General features: G+C 51.1%; 1 protein-coding gene across 2 annotated transcripts in view; it reads left to right on the top strand.

Moving 5' to 3' along the window:
* The window catches only part of HSPA12A (heat shock protein family A (Hsp70) member 12A), a 63,699-nt gene that overhangs the window by 23,099 nt on the left and 23,566 nt on the right, over window positions 1–17,034 (top strand). For both annotated transcript variants that reach the window (XM_026494215.4, XM_044382181.3), the window contains exons 2-5: window positions 7,928–8,013; window positions 9,462–9,589; window positions 12,249–12,435; window positions 14,541–14,645. In XM_026494215.4, the coding sequence (XP_026350000.2) occupies window positions 7,928–8,013; window positions 9,462–9,589; window positions 12,249–12,435; window positions 14,541–14,645 (506 nt within the window). The remainder of the gene's footprint in view (window positions 1–7,927; window positions 8,014–9,461; window positions 9,590–12,248; window positions 12,436–14,540; window positions 14,646–17,034) is intronic.

Raw genomic sequence — 17,034 nt, forward strand, 5'->3', positions numbered from 1 at the left:
TTCAAATTAATGATGTAAGTCTGAATAAACTTGTACAAGAGCCTAGAGTCAAAACTGTGCATAAATAGCTGACCCCAGTAAGGAATGCAGCAGATGGTGGGTGGGGGCTGTTATTTATTTCTGAAGGCTTCTCATGAGTTATGTCCTTTGTTTACTGAAACATAGTGACAGAGCCCTGAGAATATGGCTTCCCACTTCACAGAGGGAGAAGGTGTGTCCAGAGAGAGGTGACCGTTCACACCTGGGCATTCTCCAGCTGCCTGGCCTGCCCAGTTCTGCATCATCGTCGGGAGCCCTTTGTTTTCCTCACATCCCTCTAGGAACAACAGCCAAAGAGCCAACTCTGGCTTTGCCCTTCCTGTTCCTAAGCTGTCTTGGTTCTGAGAGACCTGCCCCTTGGCGCTGCTGCCCAAGCTGGTGGCCCTGCTGCCCCCTTTACTCTTTTATTGCTCATTTGAACCACGATCCAGTATAGGCCCATGGATTGCAATGATTGGAGTCACTGTGTCTCTTAAGTGTCTTTTAAGCTGTAGGAGTCAGTCCCTGGGGCTGATCAGGATGACAGAGGAACTTATTAGAAATGCAAATTTTCAGTGGTCCCAGACCTGTCAGAGTAGAAACTTTGGGGTGGGGTTGGGGCCAGCAATCTGTTTTAACACACTTTCTTGATCATTCTGATCAGGAGTCTGAGACTCTTTGATCTCTAGGTTTCCCCTCCTTTCCTGTATATTTCCTTTGTAATTTACTTCTTGGGGAAGCCTGGCTCTTGTCACGTAGCAGTTCCCCCAGCCTGGGTTTTGCTGGTTGATCCCCGGGTGCCAATGACAGAGTTCCTCTTTCCTCCCTGCTGAGGACGAAGGGAAGACTCTGCTCCCTCAAACAGAGGGAGCTGACTTTTGGAAGACACTGCAGAAGTGGGGTGCCCTCCAGGCACAGGATGGGGCTGGAGCAAACACAGATGTTCCAGGCTCTGTGAAAAGGTTTGCTATGGCCAGGAAAGGGGGGCCATGGAAGGAGGAGAGGCCAAAGAGGGGAGCGGGGATGGACTTTCAAGGGCCCAGTGCTGGTGGTGGGAGAGACTTCATCTTGTGGGGCATGGGAATTGAAGGCCCTGACAGTGGTGGACTTTGAGCAGACCTTGGTTTGACCAGATAGCTCTGCCTGCAGGGGAGCATGACTTTGAGGGGGGTGGACCTGGAGCAGGGAGCCCGAGACACACTGGAGGGAGCCCTGGTAAGTGTCGGCAAGATCTGGACCAAGGCTGTGGTGGTGAAGTTGCAGAGGAGGGAGTGAATGTGAGAGATGCGAAGACTCTCTCACAGGAATGACTTGGCTTGAGAATGCAGTGAGACGGGAGGGAGGAGTCTGGGAGCTCTATCTGGGAGCTATGGTGGTTGCACTGGCCAAAGGGGCCGTCTAAGGAGACAGGCGGGTCTGGGTGCTTTGAGAGCTGATCGCACGTTGTTGGAGGTAGGTAACTCAGCACATGCATTACCAACATTCTGACTCAGAGGGGTCAGTGCCTCAGTTGGGAAAGACCTCTACCCCTCCAGATCTGTGGATAGTCACTGAATCCACTTTTGAGCGTACATAGAAATCCACCTGTCCATCTACCTATCCATCCATCCTTTTATCCATCCACTCAACTCTCCATCCACCTACCTGTCTCTCCATCCATCTGTCCATCCATCTATCCCTTCTTTTATCTATCCATCCATCTGTCCATCCATCTATCCCTTCTTTTATCTATCCATCCATCTGTCCATCCATCTATCCCTTCTTTTATCTATCCATCCATCTGTCCATCCATCTATCCCTTCTTTTATCTATCCATCCATCTGTCCATCCATCTATCCCTTCTTTTATCTATCCATCCATCTGTCCATCCATCTATCCCTTCTTTTATCTATCCATCCATCTGTCCATCCATCTATCCATTCTTTTATCTATCCATCCATCTGTCCATCCATCTATCCATTCTTTTATCTATCCATCCATCTGTCCATCCATCTATCCATTCTTTTATCTATCCATCCATCTGTCCATCCATCTATCCATTCTTTTATCTATCCATCCATCTGTCCATCCATCTATCCATTCTTTTATCTATCCATCCGTCTGTCCATCCATCTATCCATTCTTTTATCTATCCATCCGTCCAACTATTCAACATTTATTGAATGCCTGTGACATGTCAGGAGCTGAGGAATCAGAGAGGAATTGAAATAGAGCCCTGCTCAGATGAGCCCAAGGTCCATGGAACAGAAGCCAGGTGGACGGAAGTATCTTAATACTGTGTGTGGGGTGATCTGGGTTCCAGGGGTCAGGGCCTTGAGGTTGCTGGATATAATTCATGAAGGTTAGTAGGAAGAACTCTTGGTCTAGAAACCATTTCCTCACCTCCCCTGACAGTGGCCCGGACACACATGTGCATGTGAATCCCCCCCACCATGGTCTGGGTTTGCAGGGACTTGTGGGGCTCACTGTCTCTCAGGAAATCCAGCTGCTCCAGTTCTCTCTCGTTGGGGCACTTCATCTCCTGAACCATCCTTGGGGGTAGTTAAGTGGAAGATGCTGCCTAGTGTCAGGATGGGCCTGGGGGTGCCCCCCACCCGGCTGTGCTTGGTGCTGTGGCTTCTGCCACTATAAATACTCATTTCCATAATTATTATTTAGCATTTGGAGAGCAGCTATTTTACACTCGGTGTTCTTTGTAGCCAGGAGGGTCTCCCAGTTCATGCCAATAAAATTTCCATTTACTCTGGACATCAACCATGGTGATTAAAAAAAAAACAACCATAAATTATTTACTGAAATGGAAGTTCAGCTTACAGTAATAATGCATTAGTTCAGCTAGCCATGAAGCCTGTTATAGGGTAATAAATTTTTTTTATTTTCGTTCTTAAAAGATTTTTGCCCGTAACCTACACATGACCTTGAGCTGATCAATTTTCGAAGATGACAGTGCAGGGAGGGCATATAAGGAGAAAGAGGAAGGGAGAGCTTACCTCAAATAGCCCGATTTTAGGCAATTTTCAGCAAATACCTGTTATCTCACAGCTAGCGAGGGAAAGAAATGAAAATATATATTGCATTTTTTTAAATCATAAGGACCAGACCTTAAAAATCCTTTTGAAATTGAGCATTTATTTGATAGATACATAAATCTGGCAGCTGGAAAGAAGGGCTATTCAGAAAAGCTGGGGAGTCACCATTGTTGAGACCACCTGTCATTTCACATGAGCCTAGAGCCTTGTGGAAGAAAGTCACCCCAACGGTTCTGTCTTCATTTTTTTTTTCAATGTCGTATTTATGGAGAGGGATCAATTTTATGTATCTCAGAAAGTCTACAATTCTGCTCACGGCCACTTGCTGACTAATGTCTCCAGCAGAGAAGAATGACAAGCGAGTTCATGAATTATGGCTGGCTTTGACGTTTCTTATCAAGACCGTTTTTTATTTTAGGAACATCTGCCTTGATTAAAGTCATTAGAGCCAGGAGCAAATAAAAATGTGTCTGATTTTCACATGTCTGGCATTTTATAACAGGAATCCTGATGAAACTGGTATCTTAATTCTCACACCCCTAAGGCAATGAATATTAACCTAGTAAGTTCAACTAGTTTCTCCTCCCTTATCTGGTTTGGGGTTCTAAAAAAAAAAATCCTGTGGCAGGAGACTTGTTGGTTGAGTCAGACTTTTACTTATTTATATCCTCTACTTCGCTGCAAAGATATTTTCATACCCCTCTTTGCTGCAAAAATTATTTTAAAAGTGACTCGGTTGAAGGATGTGTTTAGGAGGTGGGTTCCGGGTTGAGTGAACCTAGAAACATCCTTATCAAATTATTTGTATAGTCACACAAACTAAAAATAAAAAATCGCATAGTAAATACACAAGACAGAAGTGACGTTAAATTATCTGAAACTAATAGGAAAGGAGACCTGGCAGTTGTTTTCTCTTGGCTTACTAGAGAGCTTCATGGTTTCTTTCTCCTTGGCTTGACCATCATTCTGTGGCTGATTGCATTCTTGAAATGTTCAGGGTTTTTCTGATTCTGTGATGTGAAATCATCAGATCCCTCTGTGTTACCACATTTCAGGGGGATGTTGGGCTGGACGTGGAAGATACTGTGAGTGTCTGTTTAACGTAGCTGTACCAGTGGAGTAGGTATTTCTTAGAACTCCCAGGTCCCTCAGCTCTGTCCTTGATGACACTTTCTGGTGGAGTATTTTTCTGTAATCTCTGTTTGCCACTCTTCTCTCCCAACCTCCACAGATGGGTCTCAGTGCTCTTTCCATCAGTTTCCTTTCTGGCCCCCAAGCCTGCACTCTAAAAATCTCTATCCTTTGGGGGCTTTTAGCTTTGCCTTCTTTGTCATCTCCCGTGTGCTCGGGCCCCCTGTATGTCCTTGAACTGGTATATCACATGGGTGGGTGTATTCACGGGGCAGATGTTATTGTATTGGCTTTCCTTGTCCACAATTAGTGACAGTTGGTATGTCTTACTGTGGAGTATGGCCGATGTGGAAGTGGTCGGTGGCCAGGACACGCAGGCGGTACCTTGTGCATCTAGACATTCCATATATCAACTTTTTTCTGTTGCCTCTTATCTCAGATCTGTCAAATATCCATAGATCAATAGATAATATTCCATGGACCCTGTTGTGTTTATTCCTAATTACTTACCTACTGAACGGGAGCTCTCCAGCTTGATTGAGACGATTAGCATGCTAGAAATTGTCCATACCCCTCAGGGCCTGAAATCGCCTTTTCCATATTCTTTTCCCCATGAATTTTGGAGCACCACTCGGACATCCTAAACAGTTAAATAATAGAACAAAGTCTTCAGTCCTGGCTCTGCGTATGCCTGTGCGGAATTGGTACACCTTAACTGGTGAGTTCCCTTCGATTTGGGATATGGAGAGCTCTAGTTGTGGGCGTGCACGATAGGCCTGCATCTATGAAAATGTTACTCCTCCAAGCCTCTGTGCAAATCAGTTTTAAATCATCACATGGTACAGCTGCATTTTCACTTCTGACCGAGAAGGTCCACGAGGGTCCATTGCCTCTAGGCCTGGTTGAGTGATCAGCAAGGGGTTAGGGTGGGGGAGGTACAGTGAGGAGCAAGAAAATCCTTGGTTCTTGTCCTCACGTATCCTGGAGTCCTCTGGGGGCCCAAGGCATGTGTTCAACGTGTGGCCCAACACATGCTCTTTTGCAAGTCAGTGGGACGTGCTCTGGGAAGAGCTGAGTGATGGGATAATTAGAACCAAGCAGACAGCGGGGTGGATGGTTTGTCTGCGGATAATAGCTTGTTTGCTAATTGCCAACACCAGATTTACTGGGCAATTAGACATTTGGTGTCTTCCAACACCTTCTGTGAGGATGTGGACACATGGCCGCGGGCCGCACAGGTAGCAGGTGGAGAGAAGGTGGATCCCACTGCTGGATGGCGTCTTTCTGCAGGCTGCCCAAGGGGCCGTGGGCAGGGCAGAGTTCTCGCCGACAGGCGGGAAGGACCATCTGGCTGGACTCCCTAGCAGAGAGGCTGGATTCCCCCTGCTCTATGGAAGAGGGTGCCCTTGGCTGGGAGATTAGCAAAGAGGATGGACATCAGCAGGCTGGGCCAGGAGCCGGGCTTACATCTCTGTTCTCTTTTCAAGAACACAAAGCCATGAGTGCTCCTGGGAATCAGAAATTGCTTTCCCTCTAAGACGAGCAAGTTGAGTTTTTTTAATGAAAATTTTTTTATTGTGATAAAGTATACATAACATAAAATTTGCCCTTTTAACCATTTTTGAGTGTACGAATCAGGGACATGAATTGCATTCAGTGTTGTGCAACCACTGTCACTACTATTTGCAGCACTTGCCCTCACTCTGAATAGAAACACAGCACTCCCCATTCCTTCCTCCTCCCTCCCAGTCCCTGGTAACCTCTGATCTGCTTTCTGTCTCTATGAACTTGCCTATTCTAGATATTTCATGTATGTGGAATTACAGAATACTTGTTCTGTTGTGTCCAGCTTATTTTGCTTGGCATAATGTTTTCTAGATTCCTCCATGTGATAGCGTGCATAAGAACCTATTTCTTTTTTACAGCTGAGTAATATTCCCTCATATGGATATGCCACATTTTGTTTACTCATCTGTTGAAGGAGACTTGGCTTGTGTCCACTTTTTGGTTATTATGAATAATATCACAGTGAACGTGCGCATACAAGTGTCTGTTTGAATCCCTGTTTTCAGTTCTTTTGGGTAGACGCCTAGGTGTGGAATTGCTGGGTCCTATGGTAATTCTATATTTGACTTTTTGAGGAACCACTAAACTGTTTTCCATAGCAGCTGTACCATTTTGCACTCCCACTGGCTATCTGCAAAGGTTCCAGTGTCTCCATATTCTTGCCAACATTTGTTCGTTCTTTTTTCTTTATAGCCGCCATCTTACCAGGTATGAAGCCGTATCTCAGTGTGGTTTTGATTTGCATTTCTCTAATAACTAATGATATTAAACATCTTTCCACGTGCTTGTTGGCCATTTGTGTGTCTTCCTTGGAGAAATGTCTGGTGAAGTCCTTTGCCCAGCCGGTTGGTTTCAGGCCACTGTACATACTCGCCTCTCCGCGTTTTCTCCCAGGGGTTGGAACAGGAGGAGGGAGACCAGATGCCTGCAGAGAGTGGAGGTGGCTGTGCAGATTTGAAGGCTCGCGTTCACCCTTTCGTGATTCATTTCATTCCCTCGGCCCATTTGGCACCCACGGTAATGATGCTATTTGAGTTCTCACCGAGCAGGAAAAAACAAAACCCAGTAAGTGTGTGGGATTCACCAAAGCGATGTGGTAGCAGAGGCAGATGGAGCCGCTGCCGTACTGCCCTAGAAGCGGACGGGCTTTTCGCAGACACCTCACACCCTCTGGGTTGCCTTGCCCACCAGTGTGTTTTAGCAAATCACCCATTTCTCCCTACCAGGCAGGAGGCTGCGTACTAGATGGAGCGGTATTTGCAGGGCACCCCTGCTTGCGCCGGGGATCTGTGGGTGCCTAGGGTCTCTCGCCGTCGGTGCTCCGCTGCGGTGCCGGCCCTGCCAGTCCTGGGTGGAGCTTCCAGCAGGGACGGTGTGACTTCTCCTTGGGCGCTCATTCCTGGGGGAGGGCCACCGGGCGCTGGCAAGGTGTCAGGGCGAATGGCCACACCTGCAGAGTTGCGAGACTAGCCGGGCAATCGACACAATGATGCTCGGGCGGCTTTGCTGTTGGCTCTTCTCTGGTTTGACCTCATGTCTGTTGTGGGGCCCCAGGTGCGGGGTCCGGGGATGCCGACCTACCTGACTTTCTGCCGCGGTTTTCCATAGTGGATGGCAAAAGCCGTCAGGATCACTGAAGAGAGCGGAGTTCCCCACGTTGTGATGCGGCTTCCTGCCACAGGAAGGGGGGAGGTGATGTGTCCACGAAGCCAGGACGTTCTTTCTGGAAGCTGCGTTCTTGTCCTTTATTCCTGTAATAGGGCTCGTTGATCTGCGGGGTAGGGCGAGGACCCTGAATACTCCTCCCAAAAAATGCACACAGACGTTCGCTCAGGCGGCTGCAGGTTCCTCTGGCCCCTCGTGGTGCCCGGTGAGGATCCGGCTCTTTAGTGAGCACAAGCCTGGACGTGAAGCCAGGTGGGGATCGGGCAGCGTCTGTGAGAAGTGGGAGTTGGGTGGGACCTAGTGAGAGGCCTGGTGGTCACGGGGAGAGAAGGAACGTTTCATTTGGTCGTTCCGACTACCAGACACAAACGAATGCCAGAACAGACAGGCCGTGTGTGTGGCGGGGTTCAGGCTTCCCGGGGGCAACAGCGCCCGCCCATAGCAGGAAGCCCCTGGCTTGTTCCTGCCCCGGCTCAGCCCACACTGCTTCTAAGCAGGGCTTCTGTCTTTCCTTTCAGAGACAGCCCCGACGTCTGCATATTCCTCTCCGGCCCGGAGTCTGGGGGACACAGGAATAACGCCGCTGTCCCCTTCCCATATCGTGGTAAGAAACGCGTCCACGCGCAGGGGTGCGTGCTGATGATCTTTGCTTTCTGATCTGCTCTCACCAGCCAGGCTGCTGGGCAGCCTCTCACCTCCGTGGGTGGGGAGGTCATGGTCCCGGGACTCGCCATGTGAGCCCACCGAGCCCCTTCCCCACCCTGGGCCTGAAAAGGCTGTCTGTTGTGTGGCTGGTGCTTCTGGAACTGTTGGCCTGGGTGCCTCGCAGGCTGGGTGGCAACATCCCTTTAGAGATTGAGGGCCCAGAGACTGGGAGGCATCCTTTTGGAAGGGAGCAGCCCCCTCTGGCCAGGGCATCAGTGAAAAGCAGCAGCTTTTCCACTGCAGTTAACCGCCGGGTCCGCAAGCCTGTGGCTGGGCTGGCTTCTGCATCAGCTGGCCCGGGAGAGAAGACCTGGATGGGGAGGGGGCTGCAGACTGGGCATTTGCTCCCACCCTACCCCTCCCTGGAAAGATGGAGTTTTGTGGGGCACCTGTTCAAGGGACTTACACGTAGCCGACCAGAGAAGAGCCCCCGGGAGGGGTGGCTTTGCAGGAGCCACCGCTGGGTAGGACCACCAGCTGGTCCTGGTTTTCCTGGAACTGTCTGGGTTTCACCGTACTCAGTGTCCTGGAACTCCTTCAGTCCTGGGAGACTGGGAGGCTGGCCTCCTATGGCTCGGTCCTCCCACTGCGAGTTTCCAGACAGCACCCTGAGGGGTCCCCGTAAGAGCTTCAGGGTCACCTTGGGGTGTGTGGGGATGGGGGTCTGTGTGAGGAGAGGCCACATGGGTGGGGCTCTCACCCCCTGCTCTAAGCAGTACACTTCAAGCCCAAAGCTTAGTGGTTTATAACTTGAAGTTCTGTGGATATAAAAAAAAGTCTACACTGCTTAAAAAAAAAAAAAAAAAAAAGGCTTGGAAACCTGGAATGGCCTGCCCCACTCACTTGATGTTGCCAGGATCGCATGGCCAGGGTCCCTGGCATGCAAAGCCCTCCTCCCACACACAACACGCCTGAGCAGATGGAGTGGTCGCTTGGGATGTGGCAAGGCCACAGCTGGCAAAGCATTCTGGGCAGTGTCTGCGCAGGAATTCGGGGAGGGCAGTGAGGGAAGGATTGTGTCACTCAGGGAACCCCTGGGCTCCCAGACTGGATGGACTTTCTATGATGAGTCATGTTCATAAGCAATTGATAAAGGGGGTGGTGGGCAGGCTGTGGGCAGGTGTCTTCACCCTGGCAGCCTGGGCCTCCACTCAGGGGGCACCTCCATTTCTCCTGGAGCCACTTGGGTGGGGGGCTGAGGCTGGCCTGGCCTCTCCATAAGGCTCACGGTGTGCCACACACACTTAAGCCAGAATTGTGTCTGTAGAGGTGCACTACTGGGCAGGGTGCAAGGCCAGGCTCGGCCACCTCCACCCACCCCTCATACCTTACTCTGAACACCCGCAGAACGATGCTGACCCGAACGTCTCGGAGCAGCAGACGTTTCTGGTGGTGGTGGCCATTGACTTTGGAACCACGTCCAGTGGCTATGCCTACAGTTTCACCAAGGAGCCGGAATGTATCCACGTGATGAGGTGAGTGTTGTGGGCGGGGAGGGCCGTGTGCGGGCGCCAGTCAGTGTCCCTGTGGAGACTTGGAGGAGGGCCCTGGGGGAGGGATGGGGGATTCGTTTAAGAAGCAGGTGAAGGGCATTTAGTAGGCGGGTCCTGGATGCCGGCCCAGCTCAGCCCAAACCCCCTCTGACCCTTTTGGGTAAACCACGCTCAGCTCTGGGCTCCAGGTTCCTGGTCTGTAAAAGCATTGGTTTAATTCTGAGTCAGTGGGTCTGGGGAAGGGCCTGGACCGGTGTTGGAAACCTGGCTTGGGTTATTGCAGCATGCAGCCCAGGGAAGAGGTGCTGACTTGTAGGGTATCTGTGATGGAGGAGGTCCAAGAGTCAGCTTGGCCACACACTGTGTGAACTTACGCTCTTGCTGGACCTTCTAAACCTCAGTTTCCTCATCTGTGAAATGGAGGTAATGACAGTGTCTGTCTCACGGTGGGTGTGCATATGAAACGAGAGTTCCTATCAAGCTTAGTACAGAGTAAAATGTAAGCAGGGAAGGTGCTAGTCCTTAAATGATAGGAACCAGAAAGCAGAGTTGGGTGAATTTCAGCCAGGTGAACCTAAAGGGTCACTCTGAAGTTGCCCGGAGTCTCTTGGGACACACTCTGTCCTGAGGACACCGCTCCCCTCTTCCGCCTTGCCCCGCCATGCACACAGCAGCCTAGAACAGCCTCTCGTCCTCCCCATCCACACGTGATGGACTGTCTGCGGGGACGCTGCTCTACCCTGGCACCCACGCGGGCTCCTCCAGTCTGGTGCATGGCTCTCCTGCAGAGTCTGTGGTCCCTCAAAGCTTTGGGAGCCAAGGAGTTTATCACTCTGATTTTCCAAATCCAAGGATGGCTCTGAAGATACATTGTGATCGGTTTTGCAGCTCCTTTAGCTAGCCATTGTGGAATTTAATTATGGCTCCCAGAGTAAGGTCTTATGCATTTTTGTAGTGTGCTGCTTAAAACATAAGTCATAATAAAAGTGACCCCCGACTCCAATCTTGGTTTGGATGTCCTAAGAGGCTCCAGAGACCCGTGGGTGTCATATCTTCAGGAAATAATGTAAAGCGAGTCCTAGTGGAGAACCCCAATGACAGCATAGCCCTCTTGTCTAGCCGCCGCCAGGATTCTGCCTCTGGGTCGCTAGACACCTGCTGTGAGGTCTGCTCTGCCGTCCCCAGAGATGGAAACCTGGAAGGGAGAGGAGCATGCTATAAAAAGCTAGAATCAGTGTTTATCAGCTTCTACATAGTTGTTTTAAGAAATGTTATTTCGAAGGGATAGTCTTGCAGCACAACTTGAAAAAAAAAGAAAAAGAAGAGCAGAAATAACATGGCAATAACTCGGGAGGAATCCACACAGTGTCAGCAGCGTTCGGGCCTCTGGAGACATCATCTCCGTTCTTGTAGGCATTTCGGAGGGACGCCCTACCTGAATTTTATTTCAATCAGAACATGTTAACCTTGATACAGACTGACAAAATTATGGTTGAGAAAGCTCAATTTTTTTGTATATTAATAGGAATGAAGGAATAAAAATTGGAAGGGGAAAAGCTCAGGAGGTTCATTGCCTAGTGAAAATGTCAGTTGTTCATGGTAACAGAAAGTTCCGTTTGTGAGCGGTCACGCGTGGTTCCTGCCCCCACACCGTGGCCATTTGGCTCAGTTCTCCCTCGGGACGGCTTGTCCTCCTCCACCCCTCTCCTCTACCCTTGCTTGAGCCCCCTTGCCTCTGCTCCCAGATGAGGCCTGAGCCTCCTCCTCAGCCTCCCTGCTTCCTGTCTCGTTCAGTGTGATCCGGTCAACCACAGCTCTGGTCTGCCGTGCCCCTGCCCTCCAACCCTTAGTGGCTCCCCGTTACTCACTGATTAATTCACTCCCTCCCCAGGGTTCTCTTCAGCCTGGTTCCACACACTTTCCCAATCTCATTTCTCACTTCCCATTTACACACTCCTTCTCCACCCCACCCGATCACTTAGCATCCCTGCACATGCCCTGTGTTCTCCCACCTCTGAGCAGCCTGCAGTGCCCTTCCCTCCTTCAAGATCCTGACAGCTGTCTGTCAGTCCTTCGAGTCTCACCTGAGCCCTGCATTCCTCCCCTTGCCCCACCATCTGGCCCCTCTGCCTTCTCTGACCCCTAGGGCATTTCCTGGGTCCCCCGTTCCCACACGATAAGGCAGGTGTTCATGTATTTGTTTATACCCTACCTTGTTTTAGAGAGGACGCAAGCCAGCTATACATTTGTTTTGAGGGCTTCCAAATTAAAAAAACAGACCCCTCCCGCAAAAAAAGACCAAACCTCCTAGGTTGCGAGTTATTTGAAGGCAGAGACTAAAGGTTTTGTGTCTGTTGCCAGCACCTGGCACACAGTAGGTGCTCAGTAAACGCTGAGTACACAGGTGAAGCTGCCCTCGTTCCTGAGCTAGAACCTGGTGCTTGTCCCTTTCCTTCTTCCTTCTGACTGAAGTCGTGTCTCTGATCACCACTCAACCAGTGGAACCAGAGCGCATCTGTCTCGACCCCTGTGAGCACCCACGTCTGTAAGAATCATGCACACAGTAGGTGCTCAGATCAGTGCCGCCTGAACTGGGATTATGAAGGAAGGTCCCATAACCTCTGCCTTTCCTTGGTGTCAGGCGATGGGAGGGGGGCGACCCCGGGGTGTCCAACCAGAAGACTCCGACCACCATCTTGTTGACCCCGGAGAGGAAGTTCCACAGCTTCGGATACGCCGCCAGGGACTTCTACCACGACCTGGATCCCAACGAGGCCAAGCAGTGGCTGTACCTGGAGAAGTTCAAGATGAAGCTGCATACCACTGGGGTAAGCGAGCCTCTCGCTGGCCCTGAGTCCTCCGCGCTGGGGAGCCAAGCTTCCTCCCGCCCCGAGGTCTTCCCAACCCAGGGAACCCTCAGGTTTCTCCCGAGCAGAAAGTAACATCCGTTTACCTTGATTTTAGAAACGACCTGGTGCACATGACGCTTTTGCAGAATACATAGCCCTTTCTGACATACACGTGCGCAGAGAGATATTCAGAATGTTTAACGACGTGTGTGCCTTGGCAAATGACCGGTCCGAGTGGACCGTGGCTGGAGCCCAGGCCGAGGCGCTGGGGGCTCCCTGCCATGCCCGAGATGCCTCTGCAGTTGCTGGGTTGTTCTGAGATCCAGGCATTCTGAAGTCAGGCCTTGGGGGTCAGGGGCATTTGGGGGGACCCCGGGCAGGGGCGATTAGCTACCAAGTTTAGAAGTAAACCTTCTGTGGGGAGATGCGGGTAGCTCAGGAAATCAGGCGCCCCATTGACTGGGGGCTCCACTCCCAAAGCAGCCCTGCTCCCGGCATGCCAGCGCTCTGTAAGCTGTCAACATCAGTGAGGCCCCCTCTCCCAAGCTTCATGGAAAAGTTTGGATCATAGGATAGGATGTTTTTCAGTGTGAGCCTTGCAGCCCACAAATTTTCCTTAATTCTTGGTACTTAGAGATTCAGGATGGTGATGGTGTTTAAAACCACGGACCCTGGGACCCGACAGCCTAGATTTAAATCCTGCCTCTGACACCTGCAAGATCCTTAATCCAAGTGACTTAACCTTTCTGGGCTTGTGTGAAATAGAGACACTGACAGGGCCTTCTTCATGGGCATGTTGTAAGGATTAAAGGAATCAAAATATATAAAGCTCTTAGAGCCGTGCTGGTACCGAGGAAGTTCTAGTCAGTTGCTAGCTCCTGTTATTACTGCTTTCGTGTGTCTGCTGTTACGTGCTTGCAGATGGCAAAACGCATGTTAATGGAAACCCAGCGGCCAGCACCCTGCCTCCAAGGCTCTGTGCGCATCGCTGTGGCTGTCTCTCTGTGAAGCAGACAGGCTCCTGCTAGAAATGCATCCTTCCCGTTTCCTCTGATGGGAGTCACTGCCGAGCAGCAGTCTCGTGCGGGTGGAGCACAGGGATTTCTTCCATTCTGAGCCCTGGGAGTTGCCTCCCCAAATCTGGGGTGTCTTTGTTGAGCACCAGGGGTGGTGTGGCTGGTTGGGAAGAGGGAGCTTGTGCCCATGGGTCAGGACAGCTGACAGGCTCCACGAGGCTGGTTTGGTAGCTTCGTGCCCCTTCATGCTCTCAAGACAAAGCCTCATTATCCAGCCTGGATCAATCCGGAGGCTGATCCCCCTGCCCCTGGGAGTAGTGAGCCTCTGGGTTTGGGCTGACTTGGGGGCTTCTTCCTGATGTTTGCTCCCACTCTCTGCCCATCGCCACCCTGTGAGCACTTTTCTGGTCATTATTGAATGACCCCAGTCCAGCCAGCGTATCACAGAGCATCCTCCACCCAAGGACTGGACTGCATTAGCTTCTGGTGAGGAAGGGAGGCGGTGATGCTGTGCTCCCAAGAGGATTAAGCACAAGCCTTAAAATAGGAGCTCTTCTATTTTGGCGACTTGGTTGTCAGCTCATCGGGGAATGAAGGCTTCCTGTCTGTTCGACATCATGCAAGTCAGCGAGTTGGTGTGATGCTTTAGGCCTCTGCCGGGGCGGGGGGGGGGGGGGGCTCCCAAGGGTGACCATGTATGTCCGAGTGTGGAAATAGGGTGTCTGTGGCATCAGCAGTGGAGCTTGCTGCCTGTCTCTCCTCCTGGGCTCTGTCGCCTCCCGGAAACCTCTGCCCCGTGAGGATCCAGGAGAGAGAGAATGAGAAGGAGGGAGGGAGAAGTGAGAGGTAGGGGTGAAGGGAACAGCCAGGGCCCCCGACACAGTAAGGGGACAATGCTGCCAGGGCCCTCAGCGGGGGATAGTGGGGGACCCACTATCCCAGTCTACTAAATATCAGGAAACAGAAATAGGGCTCACTGGCTTCCCCAGATCTCCAAGTAGCCGTTCCTGAAGCCACAAGACCTGTCTCTCCTCCCTCGTCTCACTGTTCCTTTCTCTCCCCCACCAGGACCTCACCATGGATACAGACCTCACGGCAGCCAACGGCAAGAAAGTCAAAGCCCTTGAAATATTCGCGTATGCCCTGCAGTACTTCAAGGAGCAGGCCCTGAAGGTAGGACACGTGCCAGGGCCCTGTGGCAGGGGAGGCGCACCTGCCAGCCAGGGGAGCAGGCACGGCCTCGAGGGAGGAAGCATGGGACTTACATTCAGAAAGCAGGATGCACCCTCGTGCCCTGCTGGCGGGAATAGGAAGTGGGGCAGAAGCTGTGGAAGCATCTGGCAGTTCCTCGAAGGTGAAACACAGAGCTACCATGTGACCCAGCGATCCCACTCCTCAGTATATACCCAAGAGAAATGAAAACGCACGTTTGCACGAACACCTGTCTATGAGTGTTTACAGCAGCGGTATTTGTAATAACTACAAAAGGGAAACAACACGAACATCCATCAGTGGATGGATGGGTCACTAGTGGGTCTGTCCCTACAAGGGGATCTTAGTCAACCATAGAAAGAAATGAATCACTGACGCCCGTGACCACATGGAGAAACCGTGGAAACTTTACGCTGAGTGAAAGAAGCCAGCTGATCCATATGATTCCATTTCTAAGGAATGTCTAGAGCAGACGAATCCCCAGGGACAGGAGGCAGACTGGCAGGTGCCGGGGGCTGGGGGAGGGGACAGGAGTGACTGCTAATAGGAATGGGGTTTCTCTTTGGGGTGATGGATTAGAGAGTGTGATGGTTGCACAACCCTGTGAATATACTAAAACCCACTGAATTGTACACTTGGAAAAGGAGAATGTTATGGTATGTTAATTATATCTCAGTAAAGGAGAAAGACAGGCAGCAGACACGTGTGGCCTCTGTGGGGTCTCGGGTGAGGTGCTTAATTTCTCCGACACCCACGTTCCTAACCGGAAGAGTGGGGCAGATCGCGTACCTCGTGGGTTGTCTGATATTAAACCAGACATGAGGCATCTCCCTCGGGACAGGGCACAGTAAACTCTTGGCAAATGGCTGCTGCCGTCCTCCCTGTCCCCCCAGACCCCAGGGGAGAAGCTGGTGCCCACGTGAGCCCCTTGGATGACCATTGCAAAGTTTGCGCAGTGAGGCCCTGGATGGGGAAGAATTGGCAATTTCTAAGTGGATACAGCTGTCCACTCGGTGTCTCTGCCCATGGTCATGGTGACAAGTGGGTGTAAGTCAGATACGTAAAGAGCCTTGTGTACTGAGCCTTATGCAAAAAGAACTGGGAACTTCAGAAGCATTTGGTATTATGTGATCACTAGAAGAAATTTAGTGAACTCTAGAAATGGAATAGAATTCTAGAAATAGGGCCTGAGGGAAACAAAGACGTGAGAACATAATACTGTCTTCCTCCATTCAAGTACCTCCTTCTCCTTCTCCTTCTTCTTCTCCTTCTCCTTCTTCTTTTGGAGTACTTTTTGTGTGCCAGATCCTATACCAGTTCTGGCAGCGTCGAAATAAACAGAGTGTAAAGGAGTATGTAGTCAATGGATCGGTGTTTGGTTACAAACATGTGGGTGTTTGGTATTTGGTGAAGGCAGAGGATCCGCCCAATGGACAGTAGCATGGAAGGCTCCCTGGAGGAGATGCATTGGGACTTCTCACTGGCAGCAGCTCGAAGGGTGGGTATTTGAGCTGGTGGAATGGCACAAGAAGAACGCAGGGCAAAGAAAACAGAGCAGGTGGCTCTGGAAAGCAAACAGTTTGGGATGAGAGAAGGACAAGGCAGCAGGATCGAGCGGGAACAGGGGGCTCAGGTCAAGATCGTGCAAAACCTTGAATGCCAAGCTAAGGAACTTCTTGGCTCATGGGGAGCCATCCAAGGATTTCTAATAGGGGAATGCCATGGCCACAGTGATAGCATTCGAGGGAGGGAGACCACAGCGTCCCCAGGGCCTGCAGGGTGGAGGAAAGCCCTATGGAAACAGCAGACTCAGATCCTGAAGCCGATGTGTCTGAGGGCTCTGAGACTCAGAGAGTGGGGGTCATTTGGGAAGTGTGAAAACCAAGAAGAAAGAGGGGGCTAGGGTGGAGAGAGGAAGTGGATTCTGGGAAATAATTCTTCCACCAGAAGAGATGGAGAGGGGAGAGGACAGAAGGAAGGAGTAGCAGGGAGATGGAGGTAGTGAGGGAGAGCACCATGGTTCCAGGCGGCAGCAAAGCGGACCAGGAGGCGCTCAGAGATGCGGACCTCTGTCAGCCTGAAGAGAAGGGATCGCAGGGGATGGGCTCAGTGCCCGGTAGCCCAGACACCCAATGAAGACACAAGTTTTGGAGTCTGCATGGAGTGCCTGTGGCCACCTGGAGAAAGGTGAAGGAGCAGAGGGAGGCCGATGACTCGGGGGGGCCTTTGGATTAGGAAGAGGAGGCATGGGGACTTGGGGAAAATGTAGGATCCGAGAAAGTCCATGACATTGGATTGTGTTTCAGGTTGGTCAAGGGGAAAAGAGCGTTTCAGGTTGGCCAAGGGGAAA

Source organism: Ursus arctos, unplaced genomic scaffold, assembly GCF_023065955.2.
Source record: "Ursus arctos isolate Adak ecotype North America unplaced genomic scaffold, UrsArc2.0 scaffold_7, whole genome shotgun sequence".
Taxonomy (NCBI): domain Eukaryota; kingdom Metazoa; phylum Chordata; class Mammalia; order Carnivora; family Ursidae; genus Ursus; species Ursus arctos.